Source organism: Molossus molossus, unplaced genomic scaffold, assembly GCF_014108415.1.
Source record: "Molossus molossus isolate mMolMol1 unplaced genomic scaffold, mMolMol1.p scaffold_m16_p_11, whole genome shotgun sequence".
Classification (NCBI taxonomy): Eukaryota; Metazoa; Chordata; class Mammalia; order Chiroptera; family Molossidae; genus Molossus; species Molossus molossus.
The window spans coordinates 82,536,489-82,553,869 of NW_023425346.1; the positions used below are offsets into that span (position 1 = coordinate 82,536,489).

Here is a 17,381-nt window from a genome sequence, read left to right on the forward strand (position 1 = left end):
TGTCCAGGCGTGAAAGGCACCATGAGGCGTCTGGTGAACGGGCCCAGCCTCTTCACAAGTCTTCATGCCTTCGATACAGCTGCTGTATAATCAGAAAAGAAATGCGTGCGTGGTGCTGAGCTAGTAAGTGAAATGTGTGGTCTCGGGCCAAAGGAACTGGCACGGGTCAGAGGCCAAATGCTCACACCCGACCGTCTGCACAAAAGTCCGGCTGAAACATCGTGTCTGTCAATGGACAGAAGCATCGCGAGGTGGGACCTGGAGGGGGCGTCGTGGGGAGGACAGCACCGTGGCTAAGTGCATGTTTCACCCAGAGCTCACTTTCTGTTCTGGGAAGAGAGGGTGGAAGTGGGGGTGGGGAGCCCCTCCACCATCCCTGTGCCCGGGGTCCTGGAAGGCAAGCAGCGGGGAGCATGGCCCGGCCGAGCAATTTGTTCTAGTTCTCCTTCCTGTGATTTCATTTTAGCGTTTTGTTTTACCTTAAGGTGGCAAGTGTATCTATTTATTTAAACAATATTAGATTTCATTCATTAATTACACTGGTAAGTTAGGTATTTTCTTAATAGCCTCTCATTGGTATTTTGAAGTTCCCGGTTACTCTAAATGTTTGTTTTAAAGATTCAAAAAATATGAAAGTAGAAGAGGTTGACAAACGTCAGAATGAAAGCGCAACGAGGACCGAGGAGAAATCAAGCGTTTACTCGGAGAGGTAGGAAGTGCGTGGTGGGCGCCGTCCTGCGAAGGAACCGAAGACCGGCTGCTGGGAGCCTGCTCCACCTGGACCAGTCTGCAGCCGTCCAGTCTGCAGCCGATGAGCTGAACAAACAACCACCCCCGGAAATGCCCTCAGGCCAGCTCCATTCACAGATCAGAAACGTCACCCATGGAGCCCCCAGAAACTCCCAGGAGAGCCGCATTCACAACCAGGTGGAGGTGGGGTTCGAACCAGCAGCCCATCGACACCATGCAGTCACTGGTAGCAGAGTTCCTTCTTTTTCAAGAAAAAGACTTTCCTGACATGGACCAGAACTCGTTCTCCTGATACATGAGGGGTGCATGCTTTCTGTCAGGGGAGCTGCACTCCTGATTTCCAGGCCACTCAGCTCAGCTTAGGGGATCCCCGCCTCTGAGGAGGAAACCGGGGTGAGAGCCAGGGACTCTGGGTCCTGGAAGGACCCACCCGTTATTCCTGTGTTTTGAAGATTTTCTTAGAAACAGATGGTGGTGGGTGCTTGCCTCAGTTACCTCATTGACTATGAAGGCTAAAAATAAAGAACCCCGACCTAACCCAAAGGCTGTCGTTCATTGGAAATGCTTCCTCCTGTGTCCTGTGTAATAAAATGGCCCCCGAGAGCCAAAAAAGAAAAGACAAATTTCTGAAGCATGAAGCATTGTATGTAAACCACGTTTTGCTTGGGAGCAAGCAGCTGAAATTCATGGCTAAGTGTAATTCGGCGACTGGTAGTTTTTTGAGCTACAGAGGCTCCATGGACCTTTCAGACACTGACTTATACAGAACATACGTACAGGTATGTGTGAGTACATATAAATATATACCTATATCTAGCTGAAGATGAGACATACTCTCCTTCCCGAGGGATCTAACTGGCCTGCTAGGAAGCCGCTGGGGCTGTGGATCACTGAGAGGTCAGTGCTGGGCCTTGGGCTCCTGCCCAGTCAGGTGTTCTGGTAGGACAGCTCAAACATGTTGCAAGCCTCCTCCAGGCTCTCGTCCACGTTCAGCCTCCGCCAGAAAGACTTCTGTTTCTTCTGCAGCTCCCGGCGGACACACCTCGGGCAGGGGACAGACTTTTCTTTGCACTCGGAATGGAAAACAGCGCCACAGCATTCACACCTGTAAAAGCCAACCAGGGATATGATGAGCAAGGTAGACATGAGCTAGACAGATGCCTGACGTCCTGTGGCCTCTGCCGCTTGGGACACAACACTTGATTCCGGATAGCCCTGCGACAGGGAAGAGAAATGACTCATAGAAATGAGCGCTTCCGTTCTCCAAATGTTCAAGGTCGAGTTGCACTTGAAAAAAAATGTGTGTGTGTGTGTGTGATGAGGACTAGCTGGGGAAGAGGCTTTGGCTCACTGGTGGAATGGAGCCAGCAGTCAGCTAGCAACTCTGTGACCCTGGAGACGATGGACAGAGCCCGAGAGCTGTGTTAGTTTCCTGTCCCTGGAGAGAGGGTGTTAGTAACTCGGGCAAAGTGACAGAGAACAAGGGTGAAGGGCCTCCGCAACTGAAAACGCTCCGACCCTGGTGACAACCCCAGTTCCAGCCATGAAAACACCGCTGTCCACTCCAGTTAACATGAGCTAAGTGGTTCCCCACCAACTCCCGCCTTTATTTGACAGCGTGGGGAGGTAAAAGGACACATTTTCATTATTGAGTGCTATCCTGGGGTCTGCTGCTGTTCTGAGGTTTTTTGAAATTAGGACCCCCCCCCCCCTTAATTCTACAGTGGTAAAACAAGCGGGAACAGTAAAGCATGAGTGCGAGGGAGAAAACCTGGCTTTCTCAAACAGCACACAGATACTATCATCTGTAAGAGGAGACATTCCAGGTGGATGACTAGTGTGTTGTTTGGCTTGGTGGTGGAAACCTGTACAGGAGTCTGAACGGCTTGTTTTTACTGCAGAGTCTTTAATAATGAGTAACTGACAAGCACAACTATAGCTGCTTCAGTGGGTGGCTTGCCAACGTGGATTAATTTCTCATCCTTCCACACATGAGCGACAAGCCACCATTACCTTGCCCCTGGAGCCCAGGGAGCTGGGCCCGCGTGATTCTGTTCCGCAGCACCAGGGAGGGGCCAGCACTGGACCAGGTACAAAGCCTGCTGCGACTACAAAGGGTCCTCACGGCTCAGCCGAACGCTTCTGTTCCCAGAGTGTCCTGAGCTTTGTTCCTGGGCTCAGCAGGGTCTTTGGAGCTCCAGTCCCTAACCCCTGGCACCAATCAGGATTCAGAAAGTTTTGTCAGAGGAGGGTCTTGCTAGCCACGTTGGCACCCAGGAGAGAAAAGTGACTTGCAGAGGGAGGCTGGACAGGGTTAGGGTGAGCGACAGAAATAGGCCCCGTGGCTCCCAATGGTCTCGGCCCAGCTCGGCTCCCTGCCCCAGCCGCACGAGGTTAGGAGAGGAGGTGATGAGAGAGAAGGCCGACTCCAAACCCACCGTTAGGGCACTTTCTGGCTGCTATGGACTGAATGTGCCGCCGCACCCCCATTCCTACATGGAAGCCCTAACCCTCCGTGTCACTGCACTCGGAGATAGGGCCTTTAGGAATAATTATGGTCGAACAAGTCATAAGGGTGGGCCCTGATCGGATAGGACTAGTGTCCTCACAGGAAGGGGACAGGAGCTCGGTGGGGAGGTGCAGGAGGACCTCAACACGTAAGGTGGCCATGGACAACCCTAAAGACAGCTCCGCCAGGCCAGCCCTGGCCTGGGACTCCCAGCTTCAGCTGAGAGGAACAATACCTTGGGAAGCCACCCACTCAGTGGTATTGTGTACACAGCCTGAGCGGACTAGGACAACGACCTTGAGCTAGTTATTTCCCCTCTCAAGCTTCACTCAGTGTCCCTATCTGATAGGCACAGTTCCCAGGATCAGTACCTTAAGGAGGTGTTGGGAGGCTCTAAGGAGATAAGGAAGAAAGCATTCAGCACAGTTCCTGGCACAAAGTAAGTGCTTAACCCAGCAAAGACTCTCCCTTCCTGTAAGCAGCTGCCCTCCTGCGAGTCTTCATTTCAACCTGACTGCATCTGTGTCACAGCCATGGTGACCTGAGGACATCCTGATCAACTCCCTGATTTCCCAGAGAAGATAACTAAGATTCTGAGCCGACAGTGATTAGCTCCTGGGGACCGGAGTTGAAGAGCGTTGTGACTGGGACCCAGGACTGCTGGCAGCTCAGCCCGCCCGTCTGAGAGCCGTGTGCCGTGGGCAGGGAGAGGCAGGGCTCTGAGTCAGAATACTTGTGTACAATCAGAGATCGTTCTTCGAGGGACCCGAGCGAGTGATTTGCTCCCTTGGTGCTCTGGCTTTCTCCTTTGTAAAAGGCACCTCCTTCCCACTCACTGCTCTGCAAGACTAGAGTGGGGAGTGCGAGGACAGCCGTTCACATGGCAAGGGCTCTAAGGAACGCAGCGGACACCACCTCTGGTGACTCGGCCACTGGTGCTATGCTAACAGGACAGCATCTCTGCCCCCAGCCCCTCCCTCTTCCCAGTGGAGATGAAGGTCAGGCCCAGGTCTGCCTAGAGCCTCCCTTGTCTGGGCCAGCTCCTCCCCAGTGGCAGTGGCTTTGTCCGGGTTAGGTCATACCTCTGAGTGACCTCCTATCAGTGAAGTGACACTAATGGTAGCTTTATCAAATAAATTTCCTCCTTCCTGCCCCCTTTGCCCTGCTGAGTTAGTCAGCGATTTATACACAGAGGGGTGTTGCCCTGGGGCAGTGATTGATAAGGAGGAAACTGCTGGGTTCCTTCAGTGCCACTCCCTTATCTCTGCTGATACCAGTTCCCCGCCCCCACCCCGCCAGGTTGTCTTATCGAACGTTTGTGGGCAGCAAACACCCACTGGTGATGGAGGGACCGAGCACACCTGCTCTCTCTAGCCAAAGGTCAGTAACTGCAAAAGTGAGATAAAAAATTAATGATTTCAAAATAGAACCAAGTCCTATTTTCTAACAATTTGTAACCCAGCAGGCATCGTTTGAACTGTATAATGGAGAGACTGATCAATGACCTTCCAAAATTCAGAGACTCTATTGTTAATTTTCCCCCTGATTTTTTTCTTTAAAGGAGAAGAATAAGGGCAGGAAAAGAAAGAAGAGACGCTGTTTGCTTACATCAATTTTATGGAGCTCTGTAATAAAAATGTAATAGACAGGAAAAATAAAGTATTTATATTAAAAATGCAATACACAGGTGTGCTCCTCTTTGAGAACAGGACTTTATTAAAAAGGATCTTTCACTTTAAGAAGCCACTGGCTCCTTAGTATTTACTGAATGTCCTGACTATATTTAAAATATGATTTAACAAATGCAACTTTTCAGGAACGTGTCTTTTATATAAGGCAAATCTACCAGTGTAATCATCTGTGCAGAAAATTGCCACAGATAATGAAAGAGAAATGTCCCTTCGGTGTTCCTGAGTGATAAATCAAAGGCAGCCAGCACCTTCGCTCTGAGTCATCCAGTCCCAGCCTTCAGCTGTTCCCTTGCTGTCGCTTGTTGCTGTATTGCACAGAGAACAAAGACCCACGTCCTTCCTTCCCAGGGCCACAGAGAATGCCACTGCGGGGAGACATACTGGCTGTGGATCACAGCCACTCGATGGGATTTTCCTAAAAGCATCCATTGCTTCACTCAGTCCAGGCATCTCAACCTCAGCACTGTTGACATTTTGGGCCGAATAGTTCTTTGTCGTGGGACACTGCCCTGTGCATCGTGGGATGTTCAGCAGCATCCTTGGCCTCTACCCACTGGATGTCAGTGCCACCCCTCCTCCATTCTCCCCGTTTGTGACAACCAACAATGTCTCCAGACACTACCAAATGTCCAAATGTCCCCTGGGGTGGACTTGGGTGGAGTCATCCCAGCTGAGAACCACTGACCTAATCTGTTTGGAGAAGGTATCCCAGAGGAGGTACCAGAGGGTAAAAGAGCCCCCCCCCCCCCCGCCCCAGACTTGTACTAATCAGTAAGGTCCAGTGTAGTATACTTCTTCACATAACTTTCACAAATATATATTTTTAATACATCATTTGATTAAAATAGCTGAAACTCACTAGTGGTTTCATCCTGTGGTTTCTAAAGTAATTTGGAAAATCATTTCAGAAGTCAGTACCATGACACAATTCTCCTAATACTGACCTTTAACATTCTATGAACTCGCTCTGATTCTTCGGCCCTCCACAAAAGCCATCTTGGTGGCTGGCCCCCAGTCGCATTTATTTGCTCTTTGGCCCAGAACCTTTGGGTGGTTTCTCTGTGGTATCCTTTGCTTCTTCAGGCCCTGTCTGGGCCATCTAGTGAATCAAACCCCAAAACTTCTGTATTTGCTTCGTAAAATAACTTGCTTTTATGTAACCGGAGCAGTTAGGCGTCAGCAGCTACTATAGTGAAGAGGAGACCAGTAAATATCAACGAGGCCAGTTACTGCGGTGGGGAGAGCCTGACTAGGTGAGGAACCCACAGTTCTTGGCTTAGGTTGGCCCTGGAGTCACTGGGATCTTGGGTAACTTCTTTATCTCAGAATCTCGCTCTCCACAAAAATAAGAGAAGTATCCAAGGCTCCTTCTAACTGGTCGATTTGGTGCAGGAAGGGAACAGGCTACTCTGGGGTTTGCCCTCCTCTTTCCCAATTTCCTTGCCCCACAGTCTGTGGATGAATGAATGGGAATGTAGCCCTGCTGGTCACTCCAGGGAAAACCCCAAACTGACAAGCTGGGACTGGATGAGATGAACCTTAAGGTGAAAAGCATTACTTTAAATTTTATTTACTTGCATTGATTAAGCAAAAGTTATGGAATGGTTTATATGAATTAGTACATGCGGCTCTATCAGAAATTTGGCTAAAGGAGCTGACTCTGCCCCTATCTCATAAAGTTACAATTAAATATTAAGGATTTCTTTCTAAGCCTTTCCCACCCTCATCAGCACCAACTCTCTCCAAGGAAGGGGGGGGGGGGGACTAGGGCTTTTATTTGAGGGTGAGGGGTGGGAGCCGGTCAGAGGCACAGTCATTCACCACCCTCGATGGAAGTGTTTTTGTTTTCCCCATCAGGACGGCCACACTGGTGTGAACCAGGTGCGTGTCTGCAATGGATACACCACAGGATGTGGGACGAGAAAGGAGAAACTTAAGTGTGGCTTTGGCGGAAGCTCTGTGGACAACGGCATCCGTTATCCACGTGTGACCTGGCAAACTGGTCTCCTTTCTCAGGATAAGGCAGGAGAACATCTCTACCACTTTGGGGCAACACAAATCTCACTGTGTCTTAGTAAAGGCACCTTGGAATGAAACTGCATCCGTGTTAAGAGCAGTTGATGACCTAAAAATTAGCTTACTGGCTGACCGATGGCAGGTGAGGGAAAAGTTCATAACCTAGAAATCTGATACTCACCCAGAGATGGGACAGACACAATGTTCTTATTACAGCTATGAGAACCAAGAAAACCAACCTGCTACAAACTAACAGCCCTAGATATATGCAGGGGGGAAAGGTTTGCTTCTCAAATGTTATGGCAAAGAAACAAGAATTCCGGGCTGCAGACAGTTTCCTGTTCTGGAATGCTGATGATGTGAGACCAATTAGAGACAGGCCCGTGGCTTTGTCTGCGCCCTTCCAGATTCTAGCTGCACACAGGGAGGTCACAGGAAACTGCTAAAGGCCCCTGCCCCAAGCTGAGGTCACTGAAATGCTTCTGCTCTGTTGATGTTGGGTCCTACTCCTGCTGCACTTTTATTTTTGGCTCCGGCAGTGACCTCAGATATTTCACGAGGATTCAAATTCAGGCTGGAGTTTGGCTGGATCTCTGACAAGCGAAAGGACAGGCCCACAGAGCAGGGTGGCGCTTTGGCTGATTTCCACACTGCAGAGCCCGCAGGGAACAGGGTGGGGAGCAGGAGTCAGTGCGCGCTCGCAGGATGGGAGTGTGGTTAGGTAGACAGCTACTATGTAAGGCGCCCATTAGGACCACTAGCCACTACTGGTTTTTCCAAGAAACCAAGATGATTATTCAAATCTCTTAGCTAAGGGAGGTAGTTATTAGGGCCTGGTTATTTTAATGTTTTGGGTCAGTGTCTTCTTCTGTTATTGGGTAAGTAAATACATGAACATAAGCAAACAACTTATAATTTGCTTGAATAGGAAATCAGCCAACATTACCTACGGGGTACGCCTGTGTGGGTACGTATGTGCTTTATATGTACTTACATATGTATGTATGCTGTTTAGAATAATACACAGACGTGTTACTAAATATTCTAAGGTAAAATGAATTTGTAGGATTTAAACACATGCTATGCTATAACAGATTCACTCTATTGGGGGGAATAGCAGGGTTAAAATGAAGGGAGGTTCACACACCATTTCAGTACGAAACTGATTACGGTTGGTGCTGATGGCCGAGGGGAATCCGAGGTCCACAGCCTCCCCCAGAGCACCACCTGCAGTGGGGCCTTGCGCCAGGATGGCCAGAAATCCACTCCCCACTCTCCCCGGAGGCCCCCCACTCCCCGCAGAAGCCGGCGAGAAGGGGAGCGCAGGGTCTGGGAGCGCTGGACCCCAGGGCCACCGTGGCTCCGTTAGAGTGAAATGGACTACACTTGGGCCTCTCACATGCAGAAGTGTTCGTTGTAATTTTTTCTTTATTTCTTTTTGGCTGAGGATAGGGATGCAGGGGCTAAAAAGGTATCCATATGGTTTGACTAGAATTGCAAGAGATTGGAAAAGATCCAGCTCCTTTGGCCAAATGTCTGGCAGATTAAGGCATATATGTGCTAGTTTATCGAGCTCTTCTAACAGTTCTGCATGGTAAATGTGAATACAGAAAGATCAAAATTAGACATTTAATTAGGCAGCATCTATAGGACCCCTGGCCCCCATTTTTACATAAATCACCTTCACATTAGCTCTCTGAGCCAGGTACTGTTTGTTTTTCTATTTTAATAAGTCAGTCAGTAAATAGATAAAATGATGTGAAAGAATAAAATAACTGGAGGCTTATCTGGTCCCAGACTTAGTAAGTGAGTGATCAACTATGGACTTGATTCCTGTCTTCTGACTTGAAACCCGGCCCTTGTCCCCTGTTCCAGGCCACATGCCCCTTGAAGTTATTCAAAACATCCCTAAATACCTGCTAAGACTCAAATCTGGGAAGAACAATTGGTATGTCCTGCAATGATCTTTTTATTTACCTCTTAATCCCCAGAGTTAATTAAGGGAGGCTTTTCCCCTGATTGCGCCCCACAAAGCATTTGGCTTTCACAGGTCTTGCACTTTTAGTTTGTAAACCAAGCTCAGCTAATACTTTTGACAAAAGCTTTACTTAAAATCTTGGCTTTGAAACAGAATGTAAACAAGGGTTAATTAATTCATCTGTTAATTCTGCTACCCTACTGGGGACAGTAACCCCCTGTTCCCTTTAGTGCAGATGCCCCGTGAGTGCTTCCTGATGCTGTGTGGCCGGTGACAGAACTCAGCCATCATCTCGGTGGCTGTATAAAACCATAAGGGATTTGACCGGAATGAAATTGTTTTTTTGGGGATAGGGAAAAAGTGATATTTCTGACACTTCTAAGTTTTTGTTATGGTTCACCTGGCAGTTCATATAATTTGCAACAATCAAATGTCCATCACTTTTGAGGATTACTTTAGGAAAAGCTTATTTAGTATTAGAAAAGTAAAGAAACTGCAGGAGGATTTAAAAATGTTTTAAAATTTCTGGAAAAATCTGGAATATATTTTAATTGTAGCCACAGAGAACCATAAATATAAGAGCAATGGCTTTCTGTAGGAATTTCTAAGGTAGTTCAAAACACCTAAGAGCCCAAGAGATGCTCAGAAATGTCTTGTTACATCTAAGACAAAGGAAGAGAATATGAGAGTATTATTAAGCCTATGCAGATTTAAAAACAATAATCTTGGCTTATATATGAATTCCATTGATTTACCAGTACCTTTTTTATGTAAAAATGAAAAATTTAACTGTCAAGTTTTGAAGTAAGCTTCTTTAAAAGAAATAATAAGTTATAAGGGTGATAGGTATCTAGGACTGAATAGGATTTACTTCTATTTAACATATTACATTTCAGTTCCTCAAAGTACTAAGACACTTAATAGAGCCAAAATGAAAGAAAAATTTCAAGCATGGGTACATTAGAAAAATGCAAAAAAGTTCAGAAGATAAACCAAATCTCTTTATGAGTAGCATGATTAGCTGTTTAGGAATAAGTTAGTGATGCAAATTTAGAAGGAGAAATGCTTTCAAAGAAACAAAGTGTTTCGTCATAACTTCAGACTAATCCCCTATTTGTCTTTTCTCACTAATACAATTCTTTTAACAAGATGGTATTATATAATTTTCTAATAATGTATTCTAAGCCAGTGACTCTCAAAGTGTGGTCTTTGGACCAGCCAAACCAGTATCACCAGGGAATTTGTTAGAAATGTAAAATATTGGGTCCCAATCCAGACTTACTGAATCATAAACCCTAGGGTGGGGCCTGGCAATCTGTGTTTTAACAAGCCCTCCAGAGAATTTTACGAACGAGAAAGTTTGAAAACCACTCTTTCAGCCCAATCATTTCCAAAGACAGCAGGCTAATGTTAGAGCTGTTATAAACATTTAAAACAAAAATATGGACTTTGCAAAATGAAATTAAGAAGTTGTTATTAATGTTTTCACATAGGGTTTTACATTTAGTATCTATTGTTTTCTTAAAGTTAATAGGTACATTTCATTTTAATTAATTACAAATAATATATAGTGGTTCGTGTATTTATTGGCCATTTGCATTGTTTTCTTCAGAATCAGTTTATGCTCCTTGCCTGTTTTATATTGACTTTTACTTACTGACTTTTAAAGATTTTTTATATTCAGGACATTAGTACTGTGTCACATGTGCTGAAAATATTTCTCCAAGTTTATTGTTTAGCTTTGTCTTCACCTATAGAATTTTAAAAATTTAACATTTTTTGTTTTTAAAAGTGTTTTGCTTTCATGGCTTCTGGGTTTATGTTAGGCTTAGAAAGACCTTCCCTACTTTAAGATTATAAAAATATTTACCCATCTTTTATTTTAGTACTTTACGGTTTAAATTTTTTTCATTAAAATAATTGATCCATCTAGAATTTATGTTGCTGTAAGGAGCATGGTAAAGCCCAGCATTACTCTCTTTCTACAAAAGGCCAGCTAGTCCCAGTTCCTTTAGGGAACGATGCCTATGTTGTTTCACTAATTTACTGTGATACCTTTATCTGAATTCCCATATTACGTGGGTCTATTTCTGCACTTCTGAGACCCTGCCCCATTGATCTGTGCGGTCCTATGCCAGCACCATGCTGTGGATTTTATAATATACTTTTGTATCTGGTAAAAGCAGTCTCCTTTTATGTAATCAACTTTAGAGGCCAAATTCTATATTGAATATAATAGGAAAATTTATTGCTACCCATCTTTATGTTAAATGAAAAAATTTGGAACATATATAATCAATCAACTATTTAAAAATTTTATATTATAGTTTTACTTATAAGGTTTATTTAAAACGAGAGGCAGATGCACCTGTATAAACATCTCAGGTAGTCAAGGACTAATCCTCTTAGATATTTGACTTTTTTAACATCTCAGATCTTTTTCATCTTTATATAGCAACAAAGGTATTGTGCAAATTTGGTGAGTTAAAGTAATAGACTGTTCACATGTTTATAAAATTAAGAAATATGGTTCAATTGTGTAATAATGTATAAATGTTTAGTAATTAACATTATCCTACTTTGCATGAACCATGCATGTAATATCTTAGAAAATATTGCAATGATGCTTAACGCCTGGTGCGCATTAACCCTGAACGAGGGAAGACGGTGTGAACAACAGTCCATGCTTAGCGGCCCTCCCGTTCGGTGAGAACATTCTCTGGAACTTCTGTTTCCACTCTGCATGTTAGTAAAAGTTGGATGGAACTGATAATCACGGTAATAAAAATAGTTATGCTGTGTAACGCAATAAACAGACACGTGAGATGCCTGGGAAGTCACTGACGATTTTATTTCTTTCACCACTATATTTATTCATAAGACAGGGACAGGGTGGAGGGGCTGATGGTCGCGTGTCAGCAAAGGGAAGTCAAAGGCAGCAGCACAATCACTCAGAGGGCCTTCCGCTGAGGTCTGGTTAGCAATGTGCTGTGTTAACCAGTAACTAAGCCTTTTCTCTTTCATCGTCTCTGGGTGGAGGCTGGGCAAACTCTCTAGTTCTTTCAGTGAGAAAACTGAGGTAAGACGCGTTCAGGTGGAGCTGGGTGTGGAAAGAAGGGTTCAGCACTGCCCACAGGTACTGTCAGGTGTGAAGATTCCTTTGACCAGGTCTCTCTCTTTTATACAGTACACCTTACGTGTGCTCTCAGGCCAGCCAGAGGAAGGGAAAAGCCATCTTTCTTGCTTGCTGCTTTGACATTCACATTGTTTCTGTCCCTAAATCCTCTTTCAGGCATTGCATGACCTCCCCCCCCCCAACACACAGGTTACCCCAGGCCACTCCCCATCATTCCACCCTGCCCTTCTCTTCCGCCCGTCTTCCTTACTGCCAATGGCATTTTGCTTCTCTTTCCATTCTCAATTCTGAATTTTTTTCTTTCAAATCATTGATGTATGCTGCTTTCCGGCTATGTCTTTTTAATTTTTTAAAAATTTATTGATTTTAGAGAGAGAGGAAGGGAGAGGGAGACAGAAACATCGATGAGAGAGAACACTGATTGGCTGCCTCCTGCACGCCCCCTCACTGGGGATCTGGCCCACAGCCTGGGCATGTGTCTTAACCGCGAATCGAACCGATGACCTCTTGGCGCATGGGTCAACCACTAAGCCACACCGGTCGGGCCCGGCTATGTCTTTTAATTTCAATTTTCTTTCCTGCTACCATCAAGGATTCTCTTTCCAGCAAAAAAGTGTTAACACCCCTGTTAAATAAATAAAGGCACTACGATCCTTCAACTTCCTAACTGTCAAGGCCAAACTAGATCTTTCAGTTCAAGTTAAATAAGTTCTACTTAGTGGCTTCCAGTGTTTCCAGTGCAATCTTTGGAAACCATCCACTGTCACCAGAAGTATCCGCGACTCGTTAAGGGTGTTAAGGGTGGGTAGTGGAGTCAATTGCCCTCCTCTGTTAGTTTGTGGGTCCCTCAAATTTCAGGCTCGAGTTCTGACCAAAGGAGTGAGGCGGAAAGAACTGCACTGGATTCAGCAGCCCGAACCTTCCTCTAGCTATGGCTGTGGTTTTGTGTGGGGATGCTGACCTTGATGGGGGGCAGGCGGAAGGGTAGGAGGTGGGGTTGGGGGAGGGGTGGGTGTTACAGGGGGTGAGAGTGATGAGAGAATGATTGCTGGGCTCCCTCTGACTCTACAGAGGTTCTGTGCTCTGATAAAAACTCAGTCCAAATGGCAACCTTCGGACAGAGTGTGAACATCTACGGGCTGGGCCTTTATCTCTGTGTCAAGTGTTCTGAAGGCATCCGGAGCTGAACAGGGGATTATTACAGATAGCAATAAATTACTATAGACAGTAATGCAGCTGCTTCCCGGGCAACACTGAGCGATTTAATATTCAGAACACTAAAGGGTTTTTTGATTTTGTTTAATTTTTTGGTTAATCCTCACTGGAGGATATTTTCCCCATTGATTTTTAGAGAGAGTGGGATGGGGAGGGGGAGGGGAGAGAGAGGAGAGAGAGAAGCATTGATATGGGAGAGACACATCAATTGGTTGCCTTTACACGTACCCTGACCAGGGCCGGGGATTGCACCTGCAACCCAGGTATGTGCCCTTGATTGGGAATCAAACCCAAGACACTCTGGTGCAAAGGCTGATGTTCTAACCACTGCGCCACATCGGCCAGGGCAGAACATTCAAGGGTTTAATAAAATTATGATAATATACATTAGATACTGAAATAAAACCAAAAAGGATATTTTGAAACAACTTGAACAGATAGTACTACTTGTACTCCCATGATTAGCTGGATAAAAAAAGTCTCGAAATAGCATAAACATATACTAAGAAAACCAAGATACTATTGCACCTTTTGTAATTCTAAAGCATAAAACAGTTCATTTCAGAACACGCTGCTCAGTCTGAAAAGTCAACATTTTTGTATGGAAAGGTAAATACTCCTTCTCTTGCCTATTGTGTATTTCAGGTTACTTATTTACAGTCCCATAGGGAAGGAAAGAGCACACACTAAAAAATGACCTAAGAGATGTTCTGAAAATTAAATTATCTGAGTAGCTTAGCAAAGCTCATATTTTTTACATTAAAGTTTCCATTGGGCCAGTAAAACACATCTGTCCCTAACATGTCATCACTCATTCAACAAAGTCACATTACCTTGGTACTGTCTACATTGAAGTAGACAATTTCCCCGGAATTAGTTTAAAAACTATTAAAAAAAAACATGTTAAGTACAGATTTGAAAAACGAAAATAAAGCAAGTTCTTCATTTATTCATGGATTTCGTATTGAGCATTGACCATGTGGTGTTCTAGATGAAGAGGATGGGGAAAGGAGCAAAATAGAAAAAGTCCATTTCCTCAGGAAGCTGACATAATTTCCAAATGGTGGACTGAATCACAATTTGAATTTAAATCTTAATCCCTATGGGTCACTTCTGGCAGAATCAGTCAACTTGACTGAAAACATCATGACAAACTTTCGAACAGACTAATACAAAATGCTAAGCAATAAAGCTGAAGTAAAGCTCTTACTTCTTCTATCAACAAGAGCCTAAATCAGTGCCATATGCCTGGCATGCGGATCCAGAGAGGGGGTTGCTTTGTCAGAGGTCACACAGCAAACTAGTGGCAGAGTTAGGAATGACACGCAGACTTCTTTACTCCTAGGCCAGCGATCGTTCTGTGGAGTACCCTGCCTCTATTTATTGAAAGGATGTTAATGATTTTAGAGGCATTTAAATGAACTTTTTCCTGTAAAAGTGCCCATCAATAAAAGTTTATAAATTAAATGTGATCATTTGCCTAGATCTAATATGATGTGTCACAAAAGCTGGATATACAATGATGTATTCAATACCGTCTTGCGTTTATTAAAAAATGTATGCATACGTATGTTGGAGAAATATTCTTTATACTCTTGTGTCCTTTTCAAATTTCTATAAGGAACATTGATTAATTTCATAGTTAGAGTTAAAATATGAGTTAAAGAATGAACAAAAAATTAGGTTGTCCTGAGTGTTTAGAGGTAAGATGACTAACACAGTATTAACCAGACACCTAATTACAAGCTTGGTAAGAAACGTGTCTAGCTGGAGATGACAGCCATCTATTCAAGTGACCAACTGGCTTCAAAAAACAATGGTGGCCTCAGCAGCTAAGACTGTGTTTATAAATGCACCGTATTTATCAAGCGGCTTAATGGCATAAAGGGTCAGGTCAGTCCTGAGGGTTTCACAAAAGTCTTGTCTGGGTTAGACATTCTGAGACATTTGACATGTGAATATAGGAGCCACCAGGCCAAGGTGAAATGCTATTTGCCAAGTTACTCTTTGACCAAAGTTTAAAAGCCAAAAAAACTAGCATTGTGCTGGAGTTTTTATCAAAGAAAACCATCGCCGACACAGGCACACTTAAGAGCGGGCGGCCGTAGAGCCTCAGAAGAGTAGAATTCCGTCTTGGAAAGTCACCGCCCGCCGCGGCCACTCGCAACATCCGCCAGCGCTCTGGGCTCGGCTCTTCTACTCTCCAGATGTCCAGATGCTCTCCGCACGCCCTCCCGTCCCTGTGAGTCTGTGCTTCTAGAACACCGGGGTGTTGGAGGACCGTGCAGCAGGTTCCTCCGTGTGCTCCTCTTCGGTGCCAGGGGGAGGGAAGAACGAGGAGCGAGGAACTCAGGGCTCCTCTGCAAAGGTCCACGTTTCCTCTAGCTGTTGTGAGGATCCCACACCTCGTTACAACACTCACCGAGTGGCTGCTTCCCAAGAAAAGCCACAGAAAGGAAATATCATTACAAAAGTGTATATGCTTAGGGGAAGCTGTTCCCTCCCTTCAGCTCGACTGAGCCAAGGCTGTTGTCTCTATTGTTGAACAGGATGTAACAGGACTGCCAAGCGCAGCCCACAAACCTGCTAATTAGATGCGCTGACAGTGTTTGCTTTGGAACCGCTACCCAACAAAGGAATGTGTCAGGCTGATTAGTGAGAAAAGGGTATGTAATGTATGTGTATTCTAGTCCAGATGAGGGCATAATCCAGGTATTCAGTCTGTTTGTGCAGGACTCACAGAAACGAGGGCTGAGCAAATAGGAAGCCACAGGGAAAGACCGGCTTCCGGGCAATGCCGCGCTCTCCTCCTCGCAGTTCTGTTGGACTCCCCCTGCCCCCACCCAAAAATTCCTGCCTCAACATGAAACTCTCTTTCAAAGACCGACAAACTATGACTGGCTCCCCAGAAAAATGGAAGAGCCTTTGTAAGGTTGCTGGCAAATCCAGGGTTTGATGATTTCCTAGACACACAAGTAAGTGACCACTGGAGGTAAAGCCTTCCATGGACAAGTCAGAGGGAACAGAGACCAGCTCAGAAAAATGGCATCTCAGCATCTTCTATGGGAGGAAGTATTCTATACTTCATTATAAAGCAGTTTCGTTGTCTTTTTAAACAGACCTTTATGAGGTTTGAGTACAGTTAGCTATCGGAAGCTTGGAGCAGGGCAGCGAGTGCCAAGGCCGAGAACAGAGTCCCTGCCCCGGCACGCCGAGGTCCTCGGGCAGGCTGGCATGGACTGCAGTGAAATGGAAATGACAGAGACCAATTCATAAGGTCAGGTGTGTTGGGCGGAGTCCCCACGTTCCTCAGGACAAGGTGGACATTTCTGAAGTTGGCCAGACGGGTGTCAGCACGTTCTCTGGGAGGCCTCTTTCTGTGAGCTAACTTCACAATACAGGTTTCAAACATGAAAAAGAGGATACGCCCTGTTAGAAATGCACTTGCTCTGGACTCTTCCACGAGGCCAATGTCTGTTGTCACCGGAGGTGCCGGGAGCGTGTGCAGGTCTGATGTGGTGGCGGATACGTTATCTCGACGGGAAAGGGTTTGGTGTGGACGAGTCCAAGGTCCTGGGAGCAATCGTCATTTCTCAGAGGAGAGGCAGGGAGGGCGCCATCAAATACTACACACAAGAGAAACTGGCGAGTGATGCTCAGTCTGCTTCTCTAAAACCTAGTGCTTTCAAAAACCAAACCCCTTTAGAAGAGTACCCCCCCCTTCCCCGCAGGAAGAACCTCTTTGGATGCCTTGGGGGGGGGGGGGCAAGTGAGTGCTGCTGACCTGGGCGGGCTGCTGCTCCTGCCGGAGAAGCACTGAATGTTACATCAGTGGCCTCGACCTTATGTGCAAAGCTCTAGTGTTACTTTGGACTTCTACTATGTCCTCTGTCTTTGCAAGTACCTTTTCCCCAGTTGTACTGAGATAAAATTGACATGTAACATTGCACTAGTTTCAGGTATATGTGATGATCTGATATATGTACAGGGTGTCCCCCCCAAAAATATATAGAGGGTGTCTGTAGATTCTACTATATTTTGAAAATGAAATGTATCTTAATAAACACTGGCTTTATCATTATTCAA

At 45.3% G+C, this 17,381-nt stretch overlaps 1 protein-coding gene across 2 annotated transcripts in view; it reads right to left on the reverse strand.

Annotated features, from left to right (window-relative positions):
• Positions 1–397: 397 nt before the first annotated feature.
• Positions 398–17,381, reverse strand: part of PLEKHM3 (pleckstrin homology domain containing M3) — a 171,158-nt gene continuing 154,174 nt past the window's right edge. For both annotated transcript variants that reach the window (XM_036254483.1, XM_036254484.1), the window contains one exon: positions 398–1,855. In XM_036254483.1, the coding sequence (XP_036110376.1) occupies positions 1,678–1,855 (178 nt within the window). In that variant the 3' untranslated portion in view covers positions 398–1,677. The remainder of the gene's footprint in view (positions 1,856–17,381) is intronic.